The sequence below is a fragment of the Balaenoptera borealis genome, assembly GCF_965194805.1.
Source record: "Balaenoptera borealis genome assembly, chromosome: 4".
NCBI lineage: Eukaryota > Metazoa > Chordata > Mammalia > Artiodactyla > Balaenopteridae > Balaenoptera > Balaenoptera borealis.
In genome coordinates this window covers 74,479,351-74,502,265 of record NC_138861.1, presented here as the reverse complement: position 1 = coordinate 74,502,265, position 22,915 = coordinate 74,479,351, and the positions used below count along the sequence as shown (strand labels likewise).

The window sequence follows — 22,915 nt, the reverse complement described above, 5'->3', positions numbered from 1 at the left end:
CCACTTGTAAAGGGTTCTTTTTACAGAGATGCCCATTGTTTCCTTCTGTCACCTACTAACAAGGACCTTGCTTTCTTCTGATCTGTCATTTCTCATTTATTATATTCCTAGGACCACCTTCATTCTTTTCTTCTAACACTTGAATGGCACCTTTGCCTACCTCTTATTTTACCTTTTTAAAAAGAAAAATAACATCTACCAGGATATAATAAAAACCTTACTACTACTACAAAGAGCTATGTTTGTCTATTTTTTTAATCTATCATTATATTCTGCCTTTTGTCAGGAACATTTACATAGCTATAATCAGTGTCCACATTTACTTTTTACCTTTCTTGTAACAGCAAAGATTTTCCCGTGTTTTGCAGTCTTCATAATCATAGTTTTTAATGGTTGCATCGTATTTCATCATACTGATGTATCAATTTACTAAATTATTTCCTGCTGGTAGATATATGACCTATTTCCAGTTCTTTTGTTTGTTTATTTGTGTCTATTCTTTTTTACTATTGTAATGGATCTGAACTTGCTTTCTAAATAGACTGTCATACTGCTTTCTATACCATTTTCTCCACAATAGATTTTATTTCTAAATCTGATCAACTATTAGCTGTAAATGATATCTCACTTCAGTAATTTGAATTACTGAACTATTTAGTTAGAATAAGCTTTGAGATTTGAAAATATAACCTAATGTGTCAAATTTATTACACTAGGATTGCTTCTATATCTTCAAAAAGAAAAAGTAATCAATACTCTACAAATTTAAAAGTATTCTATTTTGTGGTCTGTTAGTTTTAAAATTAGGTTTATAAAAATTTTAACATAAAATTTTCATGACTATCATATTGTAATTATTGGTGCTTCAGGATAGGTGTTTTAACATTACTTACCTCTTTTGCACCAGATTCTTTGAGCAATTTGATTATGGGTGAAATGGTATTGCCTCTCACAATTGAATCATCTACAAGAACAATTCTTTTGCCTTTAAAGTTGTCCGACAATACTCCAAATTTTTTCGCAACACCAAGTTGTCTTAACCTCATGTTTGGCTGAATGAATGTTCTTCCTACATACCGGTTTTTACATAGCACCTCCACATATGGAAGCCCACACTGACAGAGAAGGAATAAAAGGACAATGAGTAGCACATATACAGAGAACTCTAGGGTTCTGTTTTCTCTAGGTCATGTTTCCGTTATAACATGTATGTAAAAAATTTTAAATGTGGTTGTTATTCTGAGCTCTCCATCATCTATAATTTTCCTTCACTATTTAAACTGTAGGGAAGAAAACGCAAAAAGAAAAATTATTGAAAGTCCTCTACTTAGTAGGAAAAACAATTCATTTTGCTAGAATTTGTAATGCTTCTTTCTTAAACACATATTATTTCTCTATCTTGGAAAAAAACACCAAGAATGTGAACACATGACAAAGAATAAATCACTGTCAGAAAAATTCACATATTTAAAAATTGTCAGCCGGAAATGAATTAAAACCAGTAGGCTAAGGAGATACTTTCTGAGGGACAGGAGGTGACTTATCCATCTAACAAGGTAATACTTCTCTAAAATGTGTGCATATTATTTCATTTAAAAATTCACAAACTAAACTTTCCAACGTAGTGAATGTTGGGTATTATACACCAGGATCACTATAATTACACATTCTACCTGGTTATGAAAAATGAAATTAAGTATAGTACTAAGAACATTATACAAAATTAACATAAACAACTTTATTATCACCCACATTCAGTAGGGAATAAATACACCAGTGGCTTGTGAGGGTACTTAATAATAAGCAAATATTACCACTAAATTCTATATATAGTCACGATATTATTTGTTTAAAATGAAGGGGATCGTTTTCCTAGTCTTTGGGTCAACTTTTTGTGGACCCATTAAAAAATAGTGCCACTGAATGAAAAGGCTGGAAAATAAGTAACTCTTGCAAAGGAACTAACACTTTCTTTTTCCTTACAATAAACTGATGAGTTTCTCTTTATATACATGGATTTCTAATCTCAGTGCTAAATGAGCAAATCACTGTGTGTTAATTAAGAGAAAATACCTTTGCTGCGTAACCAAGGGCAGCAGGCGTAGCAGATTCCGGGACAGTGCTAACTAAATCCGCATCCACAGGGGCTTCAATTGCCAGCTGCAGACCACAACGGTATCTTACTGTGTAAACCATTTGGTCTGGAATGTTTGGAAAAGGAAATAAATTTTTACTTACTATAATATAGCACAGCATAATATCACTATTCTAAGAAACTAGCTTGTTAGAACTCTATAGAATTGAGCGTGCAGCAACGAAGACTCAACACAGCCAAAAATAAATAAATAAATAAATTAATTGAAAAAGAAAAGCAAGACAAAAAAACCACTAAAGTGGAAACACATAAACTGGGGGAATTCACTCTTTAAAAAAAGAATTAACCTTAATACATATCTGAAAATCATAATCCTTACTCCTAAAAGGAAAACAAAATCCAAGAGTCAGATGAAAAGGAAAAACTGTGATCTTATGACTTGTAAGCTCAGTCCCAAAATTCGCAACATATAACTATGTGCCTTCAAAGAGCCAGGTAAGCCTTTGGGCCCAAGAATTGCCATGTTTCAATGAGGTAAATAATAGATTTATATCAATAGTTAGAGATATTTTACTTACCTTCAAATATACTATCTGGTCTTGCAAAATAAACATATTCAAAGATACAGAAAGCCATTGGGTTTCCTTCAGACCTTGGTATAATATCAAGAGTTTGGACATTATGTCTGGATATTTCCACAATTTCTCCAGGCAAGATTTCACGGTAATATCTTGGGAAACAATATTAAAGAAGACTATAAATAAACCAGTCAAATTAAGGCAAATTATCTATTATAAAGCACACAGAGTCCCTTCCCTTATAAAGGAAAAATGGCTCAATTTAATATAAAGTCTATTGGCTTAAAAAATTAAAAAGTAGTATTCCTGGGCTTCCCTGGTGGCACCGTGGTTAAGAATCTGCCTGCCAATGCAGGGGACACGGGTTTGATCCCTGGCCCAGGAGGATCCCACATGCCACGGAGCAACTAAGCCCGTGCACCACAACTACTGAGCCTGTGCTCTAGAGCCCATGAGCCACAACTACTGAAGCCCGCACCTAGAGCCCGTGCTCCCCGACAAGACAAGCCATGACAATGAGAAGCCCGCGCACTGCAACAAAGAGTAGCCCCCACTCGCTGCAACTAGAGAAAGCCCGCACACAGCAACAAAGACCCAATGCAGCCAAAAATAAAAACAACTAAATAAATAAATTTATTAAAAAAAAAAAACTAGTATTCCTCCAGCAGTAATTTCCATAAATCTGTTACCCTTAAATTCAAATTTAGAATTTAAAAAATTAAAAGCCCTATATTTTATTGATTTTTAAAAACATGAAGGCTAAAGAGAACATTTTTATCCTGGCTTAAATTTTTTGCTCATAACTATTACTTGTTGAGGAGATTCTTCCTTTCTAAAATAAGTCGCATGGTATTTTGAAAACAGGATGCCAGTTCCAGGATTAGAAGGTATTACTGGGACATTAATGTCAGTGCAACTGCTGAGCACAATGTACAAAAGGAACTGCATTTATAAACATGTATTCTTGCAGACATCAGAAACAAAAAAAATTTTTTTTATTGATGTGGAAAAAGTTGATCTGCTGAGTGAGATAAAACTTACCTTGCACCAATAGATAAAAAGCTACAAGATTCTGAGGACACCACCCATCCTTCTGTTTCTGAAGATTTTTTTTCTGTAAATCACAAGACAATCGATTCAGTTACTGAATTCAAGAAATTTTAAAAGAGGCTACGTATTTCAAGAGAACAGTTAAACACCAAATAGGTAAGCAAAAGAGCTCATAGAATATCCATTACTATGACTTTAAGAGCATATGGTTCCTCATTTGAATAGAAACAAAGATAAAATTAATAATCCCAGGATTCCTTCAAACAATATGGTTTCATGGCTTGAATAAGACATCTGATAAGTCAAAAAGAAAATCACTGAAATCATACTGCACAAATGAAAAAGCTGGGCAAAGGATATGAATAGGCCACTCAGACAGGACAAAACAGGAATGTCCATTAAATATATTAAAAATGGCTCAGCTCAGAAATACTCAAGGAAACGTACTTTGAAAACTAAGTGCCATTTTTTTCTTTTTTACCTAGCTTTTACTCAATAAGCTCCTTATACCTAAAGATTTCAGGGTGTGCCAATAGTAGGACAATGACTTGGGAAAGCATTATAAAATTATATTTCTTTTGAAGTTCATTACCTTTATCATTTATATCAGATACAGGAATAAGACGACCAATGCACAGAGGACGATTTCCATAAGGATCTCGTACTGCATAAATCACATCTCTGTGCATTATAATCAGCGAGTATGCCGTGGGTGCTTCCTTCATTAAGTTTTTAATCCTGGAATCAATTAAATAATTGAATGAATAATTTTAGTTATAAACACATGCAAGACCAAGCTCTCATTACCAGAGCTGCACACTCAGCCTACTTTTACCATTACCTTGCCACCCAGTCTGGGGTGTCATCTTGTTCCTGAGGAGGGGTATACGCCAGTAACTGGGTGATCATTTCGCTATCAGAACTTGTTGACAGACCAATACCATGACGCAGAAGCTATTTGGAAAGGAGAAAAGTTGCAATCATTAGAGGGGAAGCTTTAACTCACCCCTCACCCAATAGCCTGCCAAGAGAAGAGATCAGGCATTGTGTAGATGCTCAGTTAAGGAATCCTGCCTCCTACCAATTGTAGGTGTGTATGCATAATAACGGAGAACCGCTGCTGGAGGCAATGGGAAGTGTCTGAATCTTTTCAAACAGGAAAAAAAGGGGGGAAAAAGTGCTTTAGGAGGTATACAGGAAAGCTTTTGAAAACTAAGTTTGATGGAATGTAGACCTGCAGTGGGTGGCTGGAGGAGGGGGACGGAGAAGGCATGAGGGTTTGGGATTATGGTTCTAACTTTTTCAGCCCTCGACACTCCTGACAGATAGGACACATTCCCGTAAGAGTGGCACACTGCAGTGCAGACTCTCAACTCAGATTTTTTGGTGGTGGTGACGGTGGCTACCCATCCTCACTGATCATCCCTGATGCAGCGAAATGCGTAGAGGTGAAGTCTAGCATCTGGGTAAGGGGTTAGGCGAAAAATAATGACCTGGGTATTGTTTAGGATGGAACTTCCAGTGGTACCTCTAAATAGTGAGTTTTTAAATAATTTTTACTTCATATTTATATTTTTTAAATTGTCTGAATAAAAAAAAATTTTTCATTTCGGAGGAAAAAAACTGTATTATTGTAATGACAATGCCAGAGCTTAAGAAGAGGGCAGGACAAAGTTCTGGAAATACTTAAATCAATTTTCCAAATCTCAACTCCAAAGCAGTGCATCAGAATCACCTTAGGAGCTTATTAAAATGCAGACTCAGCAACCAGTCCCTCCCCAGACTCTGGGGAGGAATCTCTTAGAATTTGTAATTATAACAAGTACTCCAGCTAATTCTGATACAGTTGTTCTTTGCAGTTAGATAACAGGTAGCAACAATAGGATAATATCCTTTTCCAAGTTCCTCAATAACTTCTTTTCAGTAATTTATTACAATCATGAAAAAAGCATTAAAAAAACCTTACCTTTTTCCTTAAGCGAGCAGCATTTACCAATTCACCATTATGTGCCACAGCTATTTTCCCATGAAGTGTTTCAACAACAAAGGGCTGGCAATTTTCTAATTCACAGTTTCCTGTAGTGGCGTACCTCGTGTGTCCAATTCCAAGATTTGAAGTATATAATTTCTTCAAATTGTCTTCAGTAAAGACGTGATTTACAAGACCCATTCCCTTGCAAAGTCAAAGTAAGAGCTCATTTTAGGGAAAAAAACACTAGTAGCATTTTTATATGTCTCTGCTCAGACAATCCCAAATTACAAAATGCAGTTCACTTAATTTCTCTGTGCTTCAGAATTCTAATCTTAAAAAAAAAAAAGGGACTAACCTAATTGTAAGAACTGTGATGCATTAAAATATATATTTGAGGTGAAATTCACATAACATAAAATTAACCATTTTAAAGTGAAAAATTCAGTGGTATTTAATGTAGTCACAATGTTGAAGTGCTTGTTTTATAGGATACTTTTTGATAAAACATTGAAGAACAGATGTACTAAGCTAACATTTGTCAAATACAATAAACTAAATTATTTGTAATTTTAAATTAAAGCATGTTAAAGTATTCAAATAAATGACTTGTCTGAGTCAGTCTAGCAAATCATCACTGGGAGAGAAATAAAAATAGAAATGACAAATAGAAATGGTTGACCCTTGAACGATATAGGCTTGGACTGCACAGGTCCACTTTTTCATGGATTTTTTTCAATAAATATATCAGAAAATTTTTTTGGAGATTTGCAACAATTTAAAAATACTTGGCAGATGAACCGTGTAGCCTAGAGTAACTGAAAAAAATTAAGAAAAAGATGGGTATGTCATGAATAAAATATATGTAGATACTAGTCTATTTTATCATTTACTACCACAAAATATACACAATCCTATTACAAAATGTTAACATTTATCAAAACTTATGCACACAACAAACATAAACCATAAACTGTGCTATTTGCTGTTTCGAGAAATGTAAACAAACATAAAGGTGCAGTATTACATCATAACTGCATAAAATGAACTGCAGTCCGTACAGTAATACTGTAATAACTTCGGAGCCCCCTCCTGTTAATACTGCAGGGAGCTCAAGTGCTGCAAGTACCCACTTAAAATGCCATGTGGCACTAATCCTCTCCGGGTGAGCCCTTCATCTCTACCTCAAGTTCCCTATTGCAGTAAAATGTCTCCTCTCCCAGTTCCTGCGTATTTTTCTTCGTGTTTTACTGCAATACCGTAAACCTTGAGTAACACCGTGGGACCCATACAAAGTGCCACTAGTGATGCTGGAAGTGCTCCCAAGAAGCAGTCACGCCTTTACAAGAAGAAGTTGGATTGCTTGATGTCTACTGTAGACTGAGGTCTGCAGCTGCGGCTGCCCCACCATTTCAAGATAAATGAATCCAGCATAAAGACCATTGTAAAAAAAGAGAAAAGGAAATATGTGAAGCCGTTGCTGCAGCTACACCAGCAGGCACAAAAATCTTGCACTTTTTGTGAAATACCCTTTTATGTCATATTGAAAATGCAGCTTTTATGTGGGTGCATGATTGTTATAAGAAAGGCATACCTATCTAATATGATTCGAGAAAAAGTGAGGTCATTATATGATGGCAATGCAAAAGGAAGGTGAAGGATCTAAAGCTGCAGAATTAAATGCCAGTAAAAGATGGTTGGATACTTTTAGGAAGAGATTTAGCTTAAACAATGTCAAGATAACAGGAGAAGTGACTTCTGCAGACCAAGGGGCAGCAGACAAGTTCCCAGACAGCATTAAGAAAATCATTGAGGAGAAAGGATATCTGCCTGAACAGGTTTTTAACGCAAAAAAAAAAAAGGTTTTAACGCAAAAGTGCCCTACTGTGGGAAATAAAATATACCACAAAGGACATTTATCAGTAAGGAAGTGAAGCAATGCAAGCACCAGGATTTAACGCAGTAAGGGATAAGCTAACTCTCCTGTTTTGTGCAAATGCAGTGGGGTTTAGGATCAGGACTGCCCTTATCTATAAAGCTGCTAATCCCCGAGCCTTGAGGGGAAAAGATAAACAGCACCTGCTAGTCTTTTTTTTTTTTTAAATAAATAAATTTATTTATTTATTTATTTTTGGCTGTGTTGGGTCTTTGTTGCTGCATGCGGGCTTTCTCTAGTTGTGGAGAGCAGGGGTTACTCTTCGTTGTGTTGCACAGGCTTCTCATTGCAGTGGCTTCTCTTGTTGCGGTGCCCGGGCTCTAGGCGTGCGGGCTTCAGTAGTTGTGGCTCACAGGCTCTAGAGCGCAGGCTCAGTAGTTGTGGTGCACGGGCTTAGTTGCTCTGCGGCATATGGGGTCTTCCTGGACCAGGGCTTGAACCCGTGTCCCCTGCATTGACAGGCGTATTCCTTTTTTAACAAATTTTTATTTATTTATTTATTTATGGCTGTGTTGGGTCTTTGTTTCTGTGCGAGAGCTTTCTCTAGTTGTGGCTTCCCTGGCTTTCTCTAGAGCGGGGGCCACTCTTCATTGCAGTGTGCAGGCCTCTCACTATCGCGGCCTCTCGTTGCGGAGCACAGGCTCCAGATGCGCAGGCTCAGTAATTGTGGCTCACAGGCCCAGCTGCTCCGCGGCATGTGGGATCTTCCCAGACCAGGGCTCGAACCCGTGTCCCCTGCATTGGCAGGCAGATTCTCAACCACTGCACCACCAGGGAAGCCCGACAGGTGTATTCTTAACCACTGCACCACCAGGGAAGTCCGGCTGCTAGTCTTTTAACTCATGGTTGTACAACAAGAAAGCCTGCACAACAAGAACACTTTTTCTGGACTGGTTCCATCAGTGCTTTATCCCTGAAGTCAGGAAGTACCTTGCTAGTAAGGGATTGACTTTTAAAGTTCTTTTGATATTGGACAACGCCCCTGCCACCCAGAACCCCATGAGTTCAACACGGTCAGACCCAAGCGGTCAAAGTGGTGTGCTTGCCGCCAAACATATCTCTAATTCAGCCTCCCTATCAGGGGATCATAAGGACCTTCAAGGCTCATTACACAAGGTACTGTATGGAGAGGACTGTCTACGCCATGGAAGACAAACCCAACAGAAAGAACATCATGGAAGACTGGAAGGATTACACCACTGAAGATGCCGCTGTTGTTAGAGAAAAAGCTGGAAAAGCCGTCAGGCCCAAAACAATAAATTCCTGCTGGAGAAAACTGTGTCCAGATGTTGTGCACGACTTCACAGGATTTACGACAGAACCAGTCAAAGAAATCATGAAAAAGATTGTGGATATGGCAAAAAAATAAAAAATAAAAATAAATATATAAATAAATATAAATGGGATGGGATGAAGGTGTGTGGGATGAAGGTGAAGATAGGGATCTTGGAGAAATTCAAGAGCTAACAGTCACCATACCAGAGGAATTAACAGAAGATGACTTGGTGGAGATGAGTGCTTTCGAACCAGTGCCAGATGATGAGGAATAAGACACAGAAGAAGCAGTGCCAGAAACAAACTGACACTCTGGCAGTAGGGTTCCGATTATTCAAGACTCTTTTTGGACTTCTTTTACAACATGGACCCTTCTATGATACAGGCACTGAAACTAAAGCAAACCGTGGAACGATTGGTACCACATAGAAACATTCTGGGAGAAATTAAAAAAGCAAAAAAGTCAGACAGAAATTATGACATATTCCCATCAAGTTACATACAGTGTACCTGCCTCTCCTGCCTCCCCTTCCCACCTCCTCCACCTCTTCCACACCTGGGACAGCAAGACCAACCCCTCCTCTTCCTCCTCCTCCTCAGCCTACTCATTAGGAATGAAGACTACTAGGATGAAGTCCTTTATGATGATCCACTTCCACTTAATGAATAGTGAATCATCAACATACTGTACAGTTAATAAACTTATCTGTTGTGGATGTGTGAGAGTCTTCTTGTGAAAATCTAGTAACTGTACAGCAAAAACCGTATGAGACATTTTTGTGTCACCACCATCACCATTGCCTAAGTAGTCATCGTGTACAACATCATGTGCAAGACCGGTATTAAAGTGGATAGTCCATCCTTACATAGGCATAAAGTGAGTGATACTTTATAACGATTCATTTATTAGTGTATAGGCTAGGCAACCATAAAGCAATCATATTGCTGCTTCTTTGTTACCAATGCATGAATTGTTATACCTATAAATATGAATTTTTTCACATTATCTTTTCATTTTTGAGGTCTAGTGTTAGTAATACATATAACATATACAGTGTTCTATATTATTAAGACATTAACATAGGTACCGACAGAATTTATCTTGTAAAAAGACAACATAAGCTTATTGTATCGATAAAGGCAGTACTATACTGTAAATGTATTTTCTCTCCTTTATGATTTTAATAATATTTTCTTTTCTCTAGCTTACTTTATTGTAAGAACGGTATATAATACATATGACATACAAAATATGTGTTAATCAACTGTTTATGTTATCAGTTAAGGTTTCCCGTCAACAGTAGGCTATTAGTGGTTAAGTTTTGGGGGAGTCAAAAGATATATGCAGATACTGGACTCCACGAAGGTCAGCGTCCATAACCTGCATTGTTCAAGGGTCAACTATACTTCTAATTACAGATTATTTTCATTCAAAGTTCCTCCCCTCACCACTATATACTAGTTATCTTTGGGCTATTGTTACCTTTATACTCAACATTTTTTAATGCTTAACTATACCTTGTGTGTTTTGAATGTTGGTATCGAATTCCCATCACTGGTCACAATACCAGCACTCTCCTGACCCCTGTGAATATAAAAAGGTATCAGCTGTTAAATTTACCCCATTGATAAGCTTCTTAATGACTTTTATGAAACATACTTTTCTCAATAACATCCATGAACTCAGTCTGACAACACAGTAAATGCTACTAGCACTAGTGCCACTTCCACATCATGTCATGATGATGACAATGACAACAATTAGCAATAGCAGCAGATGAGACTGAGTTCTAACTAATATGCCAGGCACTGTCCTAAGCATTTACATGAATGATCTAATTTATTAGGCTTTGAAAACAATCCTCTGAAGTAGGTACTATGATTACCATTCACATTTTACAGAAAAGGACAACACTAAACAAACAGAAGTAACTTGTCTAATGCCACACAGAGAATGGTGGCACGGCCAGGATTAGAACACAGACAATCTGACTTCAAAACTTGTACTTCTAACCTCTGTATTATGTGACCTCTAAATAAGGTTGAGTATGTAGATATAAATAAAAAGCTCCAAATAAAATAGCAGGTAAAATGCTTGTGGGTACTGGAATTATGAACAAAATTTATTTTTTTGTTTTGTTTTGCTTTTTGCACTCATCAAATTTTTTCTGACAAATAGCTATCACTTTTGTCTTCAGAAAATAAATGCTACTTCAAAAAACCCCAAGCTGATGAGGCACTCTGTATCTCATTTCCTGCATTAGTATTTTTAGGTGATGATACAAAGAAAGCCAGAAGCTAGGCTTCTAGCTAGGTAGGGTAACACACTGGTAAGACTTAGAGGATCTGCACCACAGTGGAGTACAAACTCAAAAGATACAGTAAAGGTTCAAAGTGCTCAACAATTTTTAATAGTTCTGAACAAGTGCTATAAATACTAGATGTTTATTAACAAATTTTTGTTCCAAAGAATATATATCACGGTAGAAATAAAAAGTAAATCTCTACCATAATATGTATGTATACATTAACAATTAATACATGATTTATTTGGTAAAAAGGATCTTTTCCAAAATTGTAATTGTTCAGACATTTTAATGACAAGAAAAACTACAATATTAAATGTACTTGCAAAGTAAAAATCTAAAAAATTAAAATTGAAGTGATTTTACTAAATGCTTTAAATTTTACTAAAAGCTTACCAATGCTTTAAATACTATGAACTATTATGCTGAAAACAGACATGCATAATACTCTACATCCTATATAAATGAATAATTTGTGACTTAGGATTTATTTATTTAGTGAAATGATGTGGTTTGTAGTTAACCAATGTTCAAAGACTAAGTGATTCATATCAGAGGAGAAATAAAAATGTTAGCCATAAACCTTAGGGCAGAAAGAACCTCTGCCAACCATTTCCAAAACAAACAAACAAAAAATCAACAATCATATAGTAAACTAGAAATAAAGACAAAAAAAGTTTTCTTTCCCTTTCCTCTCAAGGGTAATTTTTCCTTTAAAGCTGAAATGAATAACATTAGGAATCATTTAGGTCCAGGCTTCTTTAATCACAAAGCCTGCTTATTTGGCAGTTTCTCAAGTTACTCCCCTCAGGCAGCTTGAACCAGTTAAACTAGATCCTTTCAGCTCTTCAGAGCTTATTGACAACCAGCCGTCTGGTTTCCTAGGAAACAAAACCTTGGCTAGAAATAGTGAATCATTTCCAGGTCACTTTCAACATGGAGAGTGGAGCAGGAAAGCACTGGACTGAGGAAGAGGTTAAAGCTTTGCTAAGTATCTGGGCAGAAAAAAATATACGAAAACAACTTTATGGAACACTGAGAAATAAAGGAATATTTATCTACATTGCTAAAAGGCTGCAAGCACTAGGAGTATACAGAGATTGGAAACAGTGCCGGGCAAAGTACAAAAATCTCAAATATGAATACAGAACAGTTAAATATGCCCACAACTCTGGAGACAGCTCTAAAACTATGAAGTTCTTCCATGATTTGGATGCGATCCTGCAGTATGAACCTGCCACACAATTAACAGAGGAAGATGCAAATGACAGGTGCCTGGCAACGCTGAGCCAAAGTACAGCTCCAGAGATCACTGAAGGTAAAAAGAAAAAGTACCATTCTTTTGTTTTTACCTAACAAACTGTAAAAGAACCAGACTTGAGTCCATATGATAAATATAGCCTGAAATATCAAGGTTGAGAAAAATAACTGACCTGTTATGTATATGCTATTTTGCACAAGGTAAAAATTAATTTTAAAAAAGAGTTTAATGCCAACCATTTAAAAAAATCTGTAAAATACAGAAAAAACACATTAAAATGACACCAACTGCTAGTGCCAACTGCTCCTTACCCATGTTGATGCAGTTTTTGGAAAATGGATTGGGTTCTGAAAATATTTTAAGTCTTAATTTTATGAGTCGTGAAAAAAAAAAATATTGCTCAACTGTTGTTTTCCCACAGCTCCAAATAAGACAGAACTTTCTGCTCTATATTATGTTCCCATTTTCCTAAATTTATAAATAAAAGCACTAAAGTACTAATAACTGATAAAGAACTTCAATACTTGTTTGGAAGAACATCTCCATTTTAACAGTAAGTAAAACAAATAGATTTGATAGATTAAATGATTTATGATTAAATGATTTAAATACTGGCATATCTCAGGGATATTGTGGGTTCAGCTCTAGACCTCTGCAATAAAGCAAATATCCCAACAAGGCAAGTCACACAAACTTTTTGGTTTCACAGTGCATATACAGTATGTTTACACTATACTGTAGTCTATTAAATGTGTAACAGCATTAGGTCTAAAAAAAAACCCAATGTATATACCTTAATTAAAAAATACTTCATTGCTAAAAAAATGCTAACCATCATTTTAGCTTTCAGTGAGTTGTAGCAGTAACATCAAAGATCACTGATCACAGATCACCATAATACAATTAAATAGTTTGAAATATCTTGAGAGTTACCAAAATGTGACAGAGACCCGAAACGAGCATGCTGTTGGAAAAATGGCGCTAACAGGCTTGCTTGACACAGGGTTGCCACAAACCTTTAATCTGCAAAAAATACAATATCTGCAAAATAATATATGCCTTATTAAAACAAGGTTCTTGAGCTGTTGTGTTGTTAAACCCAACACTATTTACATAGAATTTGCTCACTGTGAAAGCCGAATGCATCACTAGGCAAATTGGGAAAAATCAATGGCAGTAATGAGATTTCTCCCATGGCCAAAATCTTAGAGTAGCTATTTTTAAGAACAGAGTTGTTCAATTCAATTCAAAATCTGTTTAATACCTACTGTCTGTGTACACCGTGTGCAAAGCAGTGAGTTACATGCATTCATGGATATAACCACAGAAAGGAGGGAACTGTGAATAAATGTAACCCAAAAGAAAGTGGTAAGTGGTATAATAAAGGTACCAAATAAGAAGGGGGGTTAAAGATGAGAGATTACAGTTGAGTTAACTTGGGTTATCTGAACTTCGTGTTTAAAGCTCAATAATAAAATCCTTTGGTAAAAAATCCACCCAGCTTACTGCCTTTACACTTCTAATACCAAACCAAATTCTGAGAAAGTTTTGCAGTCATTACCAAGTTAAACAGTAATTATATTATTTTATTCAGTTAATCACTCTGCACTCATCATCATCTAAATGCTTTAAGTATTGATTAACAATAAGTAAATCACTCACTGAGCTTCTGAAAGGCCTTGATTTAACCACAGATTGGCGTAATGAAGATGTGATGCTAGTATCTCCACTTCTTAATGGGACCTTCTAGCCCTTTCAGCTACTTGCATGGCTCCAAACTCCCCATTTCACTCATAAGCAGAGGGCCCACAATACACCTTAACCATGTATGTTTAGGGTATGTCAAACACCCAGTTCTAAAACCAACTCTCTTTCCCCATCAAAACTGATCCTCCTACAAATTGCTTCCACCTTACTATCACTGTATTTCTGGTCACTTAAATAGAAATGTTTGAGACAACCTTGATTTTTGGTCAGTCACTAAGTCCTTAAAAAAAAAATCTACTGATGTGTTTCATAAATTTATCTCTCTGCTCCATTTTCATTACCACCATCCAGAACTTCATCATCGCATGGAACATTAGGATAACCTCTTAACTGGCCTCCCTAGTTTTCAGGCCCTTCTCACATTATCTTCCACAATACCACTGATTGTTTTTATACAATTTTTTAAATTATAAAATTACAAAAAAATTAGCATTTTGTTTACATTTAAAATAATCTTTAAATTATACCCAGAATTGACCATAATTTAGGGTTAAATGTTACTTAATGGTTCCATAATATTTAACTGAGTGCATATACCAGAGTTTGGGTCTTTGCCCCCTTATATAACGGATGCTGCAATCGATTACCTTTCTCTTTTTTTGGCCACACTGGGATCTTAGTTCCCTGACCAGGGATTGAACCTGGGCCCCAGCAGTGAAAGCGCCACGTCCTAAACACTGGACCGCCAGGGAATTCCCTACAATCAATTATCTTTTGTCCATATTTAAAATTATTATTTTAGGATAGACTATCAAGAGTTCAATTTCTGGTCGGGGGGGGTATAATTACTTTGAAACATATTGCTAAAATAACTGCTTTCCAAAAGAATTGTACTTTAACAATGAGACTGTCCCTTTTATAGAACCCTGTCAAGTAAGATTATGGAGTGAGGTTGAAAGGGGGAGAGACTTTGCTAATTTAATAAATAATGGAGTATGCTAATTTAATAAAGAACAGAGTACAACAGTGTATGCAATAAATTACTTTGCATTTGTTTAATTACTAGTGCTGTGGAACATTTTCCTACATATTTATTCAGTTTTACAAATTGACTGTTCATGTCAATTGAGGTCTTAGAAAAATCTGCATGACCTCTTTCGCCTTACAAGTTTGGCTGATTTTTATTAAACCCACAAAAGTTGAAAGTTTTAACACAGTCACATAGTTTCTTTTCTAAGGCTTAGAAAGCTCTCCTTTCTCCAGGTCTAATTCATTTATAATGTCTTCTGGTGTTTTTGGTGGAAGCAGTAGAATTTTTATTGGTGTAGGGTAAAAAGAGGAAGGGAAGGAAATGAACGTGCCTTTTCTACTGTTGGGATCAACCGCATTCATGCAACGGGTAAGGACAGAGGATCTGGTCCCCTCTGTTAGGCAGCAGGTAGTCTGACTGAGCCTTGGCAAAAAACCCAAATACAAATTCTAAGACGCTTCATGTTCCGGAAATTGTAATTATCCTCAACCTCAGAATACCTTTGGCTGACTGCGGCCAAATCATATTCCTTCACTGAAAGAAAGTTTCCGCTCTCTTTCCCTCCTCTTCCTATATACAAATGCATTAGGAATAATGACTTAAGTGTTTCTGTTTAAAATCTCCATGCCATGGGGCCCCAACATACAATTTTGGGATTCATGCTAGGAATGACCAACCTAAGGGAAAAAAAAGAGAAATCCCCTGAAGAAGTTGGGGAGAGAGAGCTTCTCTTTTTTCCCCCCATCTATATGTTCAGCTCCAGGACCTTTTCAGTAAATGAAAGTAGGCCCTAAAGCAGATAACAGAATAGCAAACCCTACCTTTCCTTGCTGTTCTAATCAAGCTCAGTTGTTAAATTACCTGGGGATATGAATATCTTTTGTTCTTCTCTCTAAAGAGAATTCTTATGTAACTTCAGGTTTTTATTTCCCATATTCCCAACTAAATCCAAAACATTCCCTAACTGCAATTTAGCCTCAAATAATTATGAAACTTGATTTAAAAACTGACAATTTTTATTTTGAGTTTTAAATTTATATAATTATGCCATTTGAAAACACTGATACTACCCTTATTTTTCACTTGTTTTTTTTTAATATAAGAATCCCCAGTATAATCTTTAAGATGATAAACAGCATTCATTTTCTTATTCTTTAATGTAATGCCTTGTAATTATAATGGTGAATAGTGATTTTAAAATGAAAGTTTACACCATCAAAATCATACCTAACATTTGATCTCCTAATGTAAAATATAATGCTATTTCTGTTACTCAGTAAAACAAAATTAGAAAAACATGTGGAAATGATATAAGGAGATCAAGGAAGGATGTCTTCATATTTCAAGGCTGGCATGGTTCTTTTAAATGGTACATTCCTTGGTCCACTTAAGCAAAACTTAGATTAATTTCTGGAAAGTTTAGTATGTATCCATCAACTAGTTACATAAGATACATACAAACTCAGCTATTTGACCATATATGACAATAAAACAAGATTTTCTGATTATCTCATTGCAGGATTTCTCTCTCACATTACCAGTATCACTTAAAGGGCCAACTATGTTAAAGCACCTAAAATACAAAAAAAAGAAAATACCTCATTTTAAAGATGTAATTTAATTTGAAAACTAACTACAACCATCTCTAGAAACTTATAAAATAAGCAAACAATTCTAGTGGAAGTTCAAAATGTCAATGGGATGGAAGAAATTAGATTTCTCTTTATGTACATAAATATTTAAACCATATTATACCACTATTACAAAAAGCATCTACCCCAAATCTATAATCCTTCATGAATATGAACAAATTCAACTCAAACTATTAGCATTATCAGTTATAATCCAATTTTAATTTTCCTTCGTACTTATTTCTAAAAGGAATTCTCTCTTTCCAGGCAAAATGTCAGTTACATCAGTAGACAAGGAAGACATCCCAGGAAATCCTTTACTTTTGGTTTCTCATGTCAGACCAATGGAACTAGGTAGGTATGGTATGGTGGGCCAAATATATAATGAAACTGATCCAATTTCAAATTGGAAAGTAAGATTGGTTTCAAATCTGAGAAAATGGATGCGTTTTCCTGGTAGAAACACTTAAGATTAATTTATGTTTCCCTCTTTTTTACCAACCTATACAAAAAAAAAAAAAAAAAAATCATTTCTAAAACAAATAATTTCCTTAACAAAATGTAAATTGCCTGGAAATATTAGCCTTCAAACCTCCAATCTTTATTCTTTAAACATAGTAAGGAATCTGATGGCCAAAATTACACATAGTAAGTGCCTAATATTTAATGAGCATATGACTTCAGCATTCCTGGGGTCTAAGAAAACCAGAATTTTATATTTGAAAGTAAATAATATCAAATCCATAATGAAGTCAAGGATGATTTTATTCACCCAAAAAGTCAACATAAATCTCCTTCTTGCTTCTAAATTCTTACTGAAAGTTAATCCAAGTATGGAAAAAGACTGTAAAGCATCTTAAAGAAATTAAATACACCACAAAATAAAAACAACTCCGTACCTCAAGTAAATACGATAGTGTTTTTTAATAAGTAATGTTATGGATGCTGAGGTCTGAACTACCTTTTTATTAAACATGAAATCTGAGAAAAACAAGATAATGGGTTGTTAAATAACCAATATAATGTCAAGTAATGCCATTACCATAAAACGAGTTGCAAAACTGTACCAGAGATGTAATACAAAGTTATTAAAGGATTTATAACTAAGTGGAGACATTCTGCCTAATGCATTATGAAATTTCTGGCACATTTCCTTGCATTGAAAGAATATAATATTTCACTTTGGCATTTGGTCTTTAACCAATGGGACATCTTTTATTTTCACAAAGAGTAGGAAGCACCAGTTATTAATGTGCCTCTTCCAAGCCCTTCATTCATGAATATTCTTGGTTCTCAACCCTGAACTGCACACTAGAATCACAATCCAGGGATGAGGGGTGAGGGCAGTGGTTTATAAAAGCTCCCTAGGAGATTCTGATATGCAGCAAATGGAAACCATTAGATAAAGAAAAAGCATGGGAAGGAGATAAATTGCTCACACCTATCATGAAAAAGTTGTCTTCAACAAGCTGTTTTCTTATGTAATTATATTTATTGCTTTTGACAAATAAATATTACAAAATTATATATTCGACTTTCACTATATACTAACATACATCCCACATACTAAAGGAGTGGAATGGAAGAGAAAGAAACGATAGAGAAGAAAGTTGATCGAAATGTAACTAATTAAAAACACAGCTTTATTAAAGCCAGTCACTGTCACGGTAAGGAACAGATTCAGGTTCTGTACTTCCATTTCCCAACTAGTTTAAGAGAAAAGCTAAGCTATGATTTGCATTCCATCTCCTACAGAGAAAATTACTTCCTTTACTAATGTTGCATCCAATTATTTATCTTAGCTGACGTATGTAACCCATATATCTGTTTCCCTCCCCACCCGGTACAGGTAACTCTACACCAATAATGGAACCCCCTAATAATCCAACTTTCATTCCAGCTGTAGCAAATGAAGGAGGAAAACACTGGACTGTGCCAGAAGTCAGGGCTCTAATAGGCATCTGGTCTGATAAAGGCATACAACAACAACTAGAGGGAACAGTGAGAAATAAAAGGATATTTGAACAAATTGCTGCCGAGCTTCAGAAACTCGGAATAGAGAGAGACTGGAAGCAGTGCAGAACAAAGTACAAAAACTTAAAACATGAATACAAGATTGTAAGAATGGCTCAAGACCTAGGCATGACTAAGAGTATGAAATTTTTTACTGAGTTGGATGCTATTCTGGGACACAGTAAAACAGAAAACTCACAAGAACAGGAATCCCACGATGGAAAGCAAGCCACAGGATGTGCCAATGTAAAAATGGAAGAGGATCAGACAGGTAGGAAGGCAAAGAAAAGTAATCTTAACATCATGCTACCATATAAAAAAATGTCAATACATGAATACAGTCTAAGTTAAATAGGTTTCATTAACTGCTATTCAACAAGCTAATTGCTCAATTTATCATGAAACAGATTTCACATATATTTGATCAGAACACAGAGAATAGTACAGAGTTACACAGAAGGAGGAAAGAAGTTTGAATTTCTAGAAGTTTAAAAAGACCAATTTTAATAAAGCAAAAATGCAATTCCAGATGGCAGAAGTTAAAGCAAATTTTCATACTAGTTGTGGTAAAATCATGAGTAAACAGAAAAGGGGCAGTGAAAAACTTAGAAAAATACAAAACCTGTGAGAATGTAAGTGTGAGTTGTCCTGGGACACATCATAAAGTTCTTCAAAATGAGTTTAACCCAAAGAATTGAGATGCAATATACACAAAGACATGACAGACAGCATGAAATAAACTGCATGAGTTATAGGCCAGGAGTCAGGAAATCCAAGTTCTAACTCAGTCTCTGTGGAACTTTGAACTCACAAGTCTCTCCTCTAGACCTGACTATGTAAAATGGCGGACTGGACAAGATGTTCTTAAAGACCTCTACCAAACATAATGTTTCTAGATCTTAACATCATTAAATGATGCAGTCTTAATTCTTAAGAGTATGAGTGTGTGTCTACGGGAAAGAGAGGGAAAGGATAGAGAGTTAGGATTGGGAAATGGTGGTGAGAAGTCCTAAAATGTTTCACTGGTGGATAAGAAAAGAAACTGGTCTGCTGGAGAACTATACATCTCCCCTATTAAAATTAAAATGTAAAATAACTGGTGATCAAGTAGCCCAACAGCAGCGGCCTGATTATGTTCATACAGTAATTGCTGGAGGTGCAGCTGAAGATGACTGTCAGTTTTATGTCAGAAGACCTAGTAAGAGATTTGTAACACCAGATATTTATAGTGACCTAAGATTAAAAAATATGTTTAAGGATGGGGAATCTAAGCTACAGAAAAGTAAACAACCATAGTTTTTAGTATCAGGTTCACTCTAAAGGGGAAAATAATATATCAGAACTTAAAACACAAATCTGAAAGTGAATAAAAAACAAACCACCATATATCCCACTATGTTCATACAGTCATTGCTGGAGATGCAGCTGAAGACGACTTGGTCAGTAATATGTCAGAAGACCTAAGAGAGACAGATATGAGACAAAGCCCTGGCACAGGTAAAACAATATTCGTTTTTGTTTTTTTTTTTTTGGTCTGTGACAAAATACATAAGATGTTATTATAAGATGCTACTACAGACTGAACTGTGTCACCCCCAAATTCGTATGTTGAAGACCTAACCCCCACTGTTATTACATTTGGAGATGGGGCCGTTGGGAGATAATTAGGTTTAGATGAGGTCATAAGGGTGAGGTCTTCATGATGAGTTTTATGGGGACATGTGTATGCATATGGCTGATTCGCTTTGTTGTGCCACAGAAACTAACACAGTATTGTGAAGTAATTATACTCCAATAAAGATCTATTAAAAAAAAAAGAACATATACGAGAATGTTATAACATTATGAAGTACTGTTGGATAATACATTTCCAAAATACAGAAATGGAAGGTGAAAATTATTAATGACAGTAAAGTTCCCTAAGGCTGTTGTTCTCAAAGTGTAGCGGCATCAGCATTATCTGGGAACTTATTCAAAACGCAAAGTCTTGGGCCCCATCCAGACTCAGAAACTCTGAAGGTGAGGCCCAGCAATCTGTTAAGTACTTCAGGTGATTCTGATATATGTTCAAATTTGAGAACCACTGCCCTGGGGTATAGGGTAGTAAGGGGATGAAGAGTGTGTGTTTCCTCTCGGATGGTTTGCCTTTTACACAAACCAAAATTGGGGGAAGAGGGGATCACTAAGCCCCCAAGCAGAAGCCTAGCCATCACAGACCTTGTATGTAGTCTTTCAGTCCAAAGTTTCATAAAGCCTTGGAAAGTATAAAGACCAATGCTGATTAAAAAATCAGGTGCCCCACGGTCTTGGCAAACTTCAGATAAAAAGCTTGATGGGAGAAAGGATAGCTGCCAGAACACTGACAGGTATAAATGGAGAGAAATTAAGGAGACTAACTAGACAGGAATGTGCAGCTGACTAGAGTGAGACAACAAAAGTAAACAAAGCTCTGTGCTCCTAAGGATTCTAAAGGTATCACTGCAATGGCCCTTGTCATTAGGAGTTAAAGTCAGATTACTACGTATAGTGTTTAATAAGGCAGAAGGATTTCCATGAAAAAAGTTAAAAACTTTAGCATTCAGAAGATGTAAGCTTGTTAGTCCTCTGGAAAACTCACTTAAGGACAACACCTCAAGATAATTTTTTATATGTAAAAGGAAAATATTAAGTCGGATGTAAACCGATAGGTTTTAAAAAGTTGTTTGGTATGTTTACATGTTAGTATGGAATATATTTAGAAAATATGAAACAGGATGTTTAGAGTCATTCTAGAAATAATGCTATTTTAAACTTTCAGATGAAAATAAAAGCAAAGGTATAAACCCACATGGATCTCAGCAGCTAAATACATATGAAAACAATTTAAATAGGCAAGAATTTTAGGCACACCTGCAATATATACCTCTTGATGCACAAGTTGCCAGTCCACTATTTGGAAGATTGTTCTGTTGAGGTTAAAGACATGGATATTTATCTTTAGAAAAAAAGTTCACATCAATAGGTAGAGGTCACCTCATTTTGTTTTTATACATTTTACTAATAAATATTATTATCGGAGTTGCCATTGCTCCATATTGTTAATGTTGACACTTGGTCATAAAACCGATCTCCCAAAAGTAACACTTTCCTACCTTAAAAGTATACTATAAGCTTCTTTCGTATTTCAAATAAAAATCCAGCTAGAGCTGTGGACCCCTGAATTCTGGATAACTAAGTAGTTCCCAACTTAGAACTCCTGGAGATTTTGGTTTAGTGTGTGTTGTAGAGTGGATTCAGGCACCTGTATTTTTAGAGAAGATCATCAAGCACAGCCAGGTTGTCATGGTTTTAGAGAATAATACCAGCAGATGGCTGAAGACAGTAATACATAAAATCCAATTTGATTCCACTCGGGGTAGAAAAATCAGCTACTTCCAGCAAATTATCACTTAAAAAATGTATGACCAATGAAATATGAAGAAATTAATCACTGGAAAGAATCATAGAACTCTTAGGCTATGCCTAAGTAAATAAGTAAAAAGAAATGGCCCATGAAAACTGAATAACTACTTCTTTGGATCTTAAATAAATTTATTTTTCTCCCTGTCTGAGCATAGGCAACAGAGGATAAAAGGAATCAGAAAGCTACCGCGGGAGAAAGGGCTGGTTGTCTGAAGGGAAATTTGTGTTTGACAATCTTATCAGCTAGCTACCTGTCTCTTCTGAATATGGAGAAATTAAATTGCCTTAATGAATCTCCATATCAGTTGCTATTTAAATGAGGTAGAATACCTCAATACCTTGGCATTCTGGCCAAAGTCACTGCTTTCTAGTATAGAACAGTCACAGGTAGATCAACTCAGAGGGGTAGAGACTGGCACATATATCCTATTAGAGGCCACTCTTACCGTCAGCCTAAAAATCACATGTGAAAGACTACATGGTTCTTTTAAGAATAATCTTAAAATTATTTTCCTTTTGTCTGTAGTAAAATGTATTTCCAAAATTAAAATATTCACTATCCTGGCAATTTCACAAAAATTAGCAATGTGATGGCCAGCAGAGGGCATTAAAGTATCTATTGT

General features: G+C 35.8%; 2 protein-coding genes and 1 long non-coding RNA gene across 8 annotated transcripts in view; 1 reads left to right on the top strand and 2 right to left on the bottom strand.

The window, feature by feature from the left end:
* LOC309627954 overlaps positions 1–22,915 on the bottom strand; it is a 467,251-nt gene that overhangs the window by 253,786 nt on the left and 190,550 nt on the right. The window lies entirely within an intron of this gene.
* LOC309627834 (bifunctional phosphoribosylaminoimidazole carboxylase/phosphoribosylaminoimidazole succinocarboxamide synthetase) overlaps positions 1–22,915 on the top strand; it is a 384,443-nt gene that overhangs the window by 321,974 nt on the left and 39,554 nt on the right. The window contains exons 1-4 of one of the 4 annotated variants that reach the window (XM_082390055.1): positions 10,516–12,527; positions 17,106–17,192; positions 18,688–19,122; positions 20,259–20,348. In XM_082390055.1, the coding sequence (XP_082246181.1) occupies positions 12,146–12,527; positions 17,106–17,192; positions 18,688–19,122; positions 20,259–20,348 (994 nt within the window). In that variant the 5' untranslated portion in view covers positions 10,516–12,145. Of the gene's footprint in view, positions 1–10,515; positions 12,528–17,105; positions 17,193–18,687; positions 19,123–20,258; positions 20,349–22,915 lie in introns of those variants that run through there. The other 3 variants (XM_082390052.1, XM_082390053.1, XM_082390056.1) reach the window with 3 other exon arrangements.
* Positions 1–22,915, bottom strand: part of PPAT (phosphoribosyl pyrophosphate amidotransferase) — a 36,949-nt gene that overhangs the window by 4,076 nt on the left and 9,958 nt on the right. For 2 of the 3 annotated variants that reach the window (XM_082390224.1, XM_082390222.1), the window contains exons 2-9: positions 10,422–10,488; positions 5,690–5,896; positions 4,565–4,677; positions 4,316–4,461; positions 3,715–3,787; positions 2,674–2,825; positions 2,074–2,201; positions 894–1,115 (exon numbers count right to left, since the gene is read on the bottom strand). In XM_082390224.1, the coding sequence (XP_082246350.1) occupies positions 894–1,115; positions 2,074–2,201; positions 2,674–2,825; positions 3,715–3,787; positions 4,316–4,461; positions 4,565–4,677; positions 5,690–5,896; positions 10,422–10,488 (1,108 nt within the window). The remainder of the gene's footprint in view (positions 1–893; positions 1,116–2,073; positions 2,202–2,673; positions 2,826–3,714; positions 3,788–4,315; positions 4,462–4,564; positions 4,678–5,689; positions 5,897–10,421; positions 10,489–22,915) is intronic. The other variant, XM_082390223.1, reaches the window with a different exon arrangement.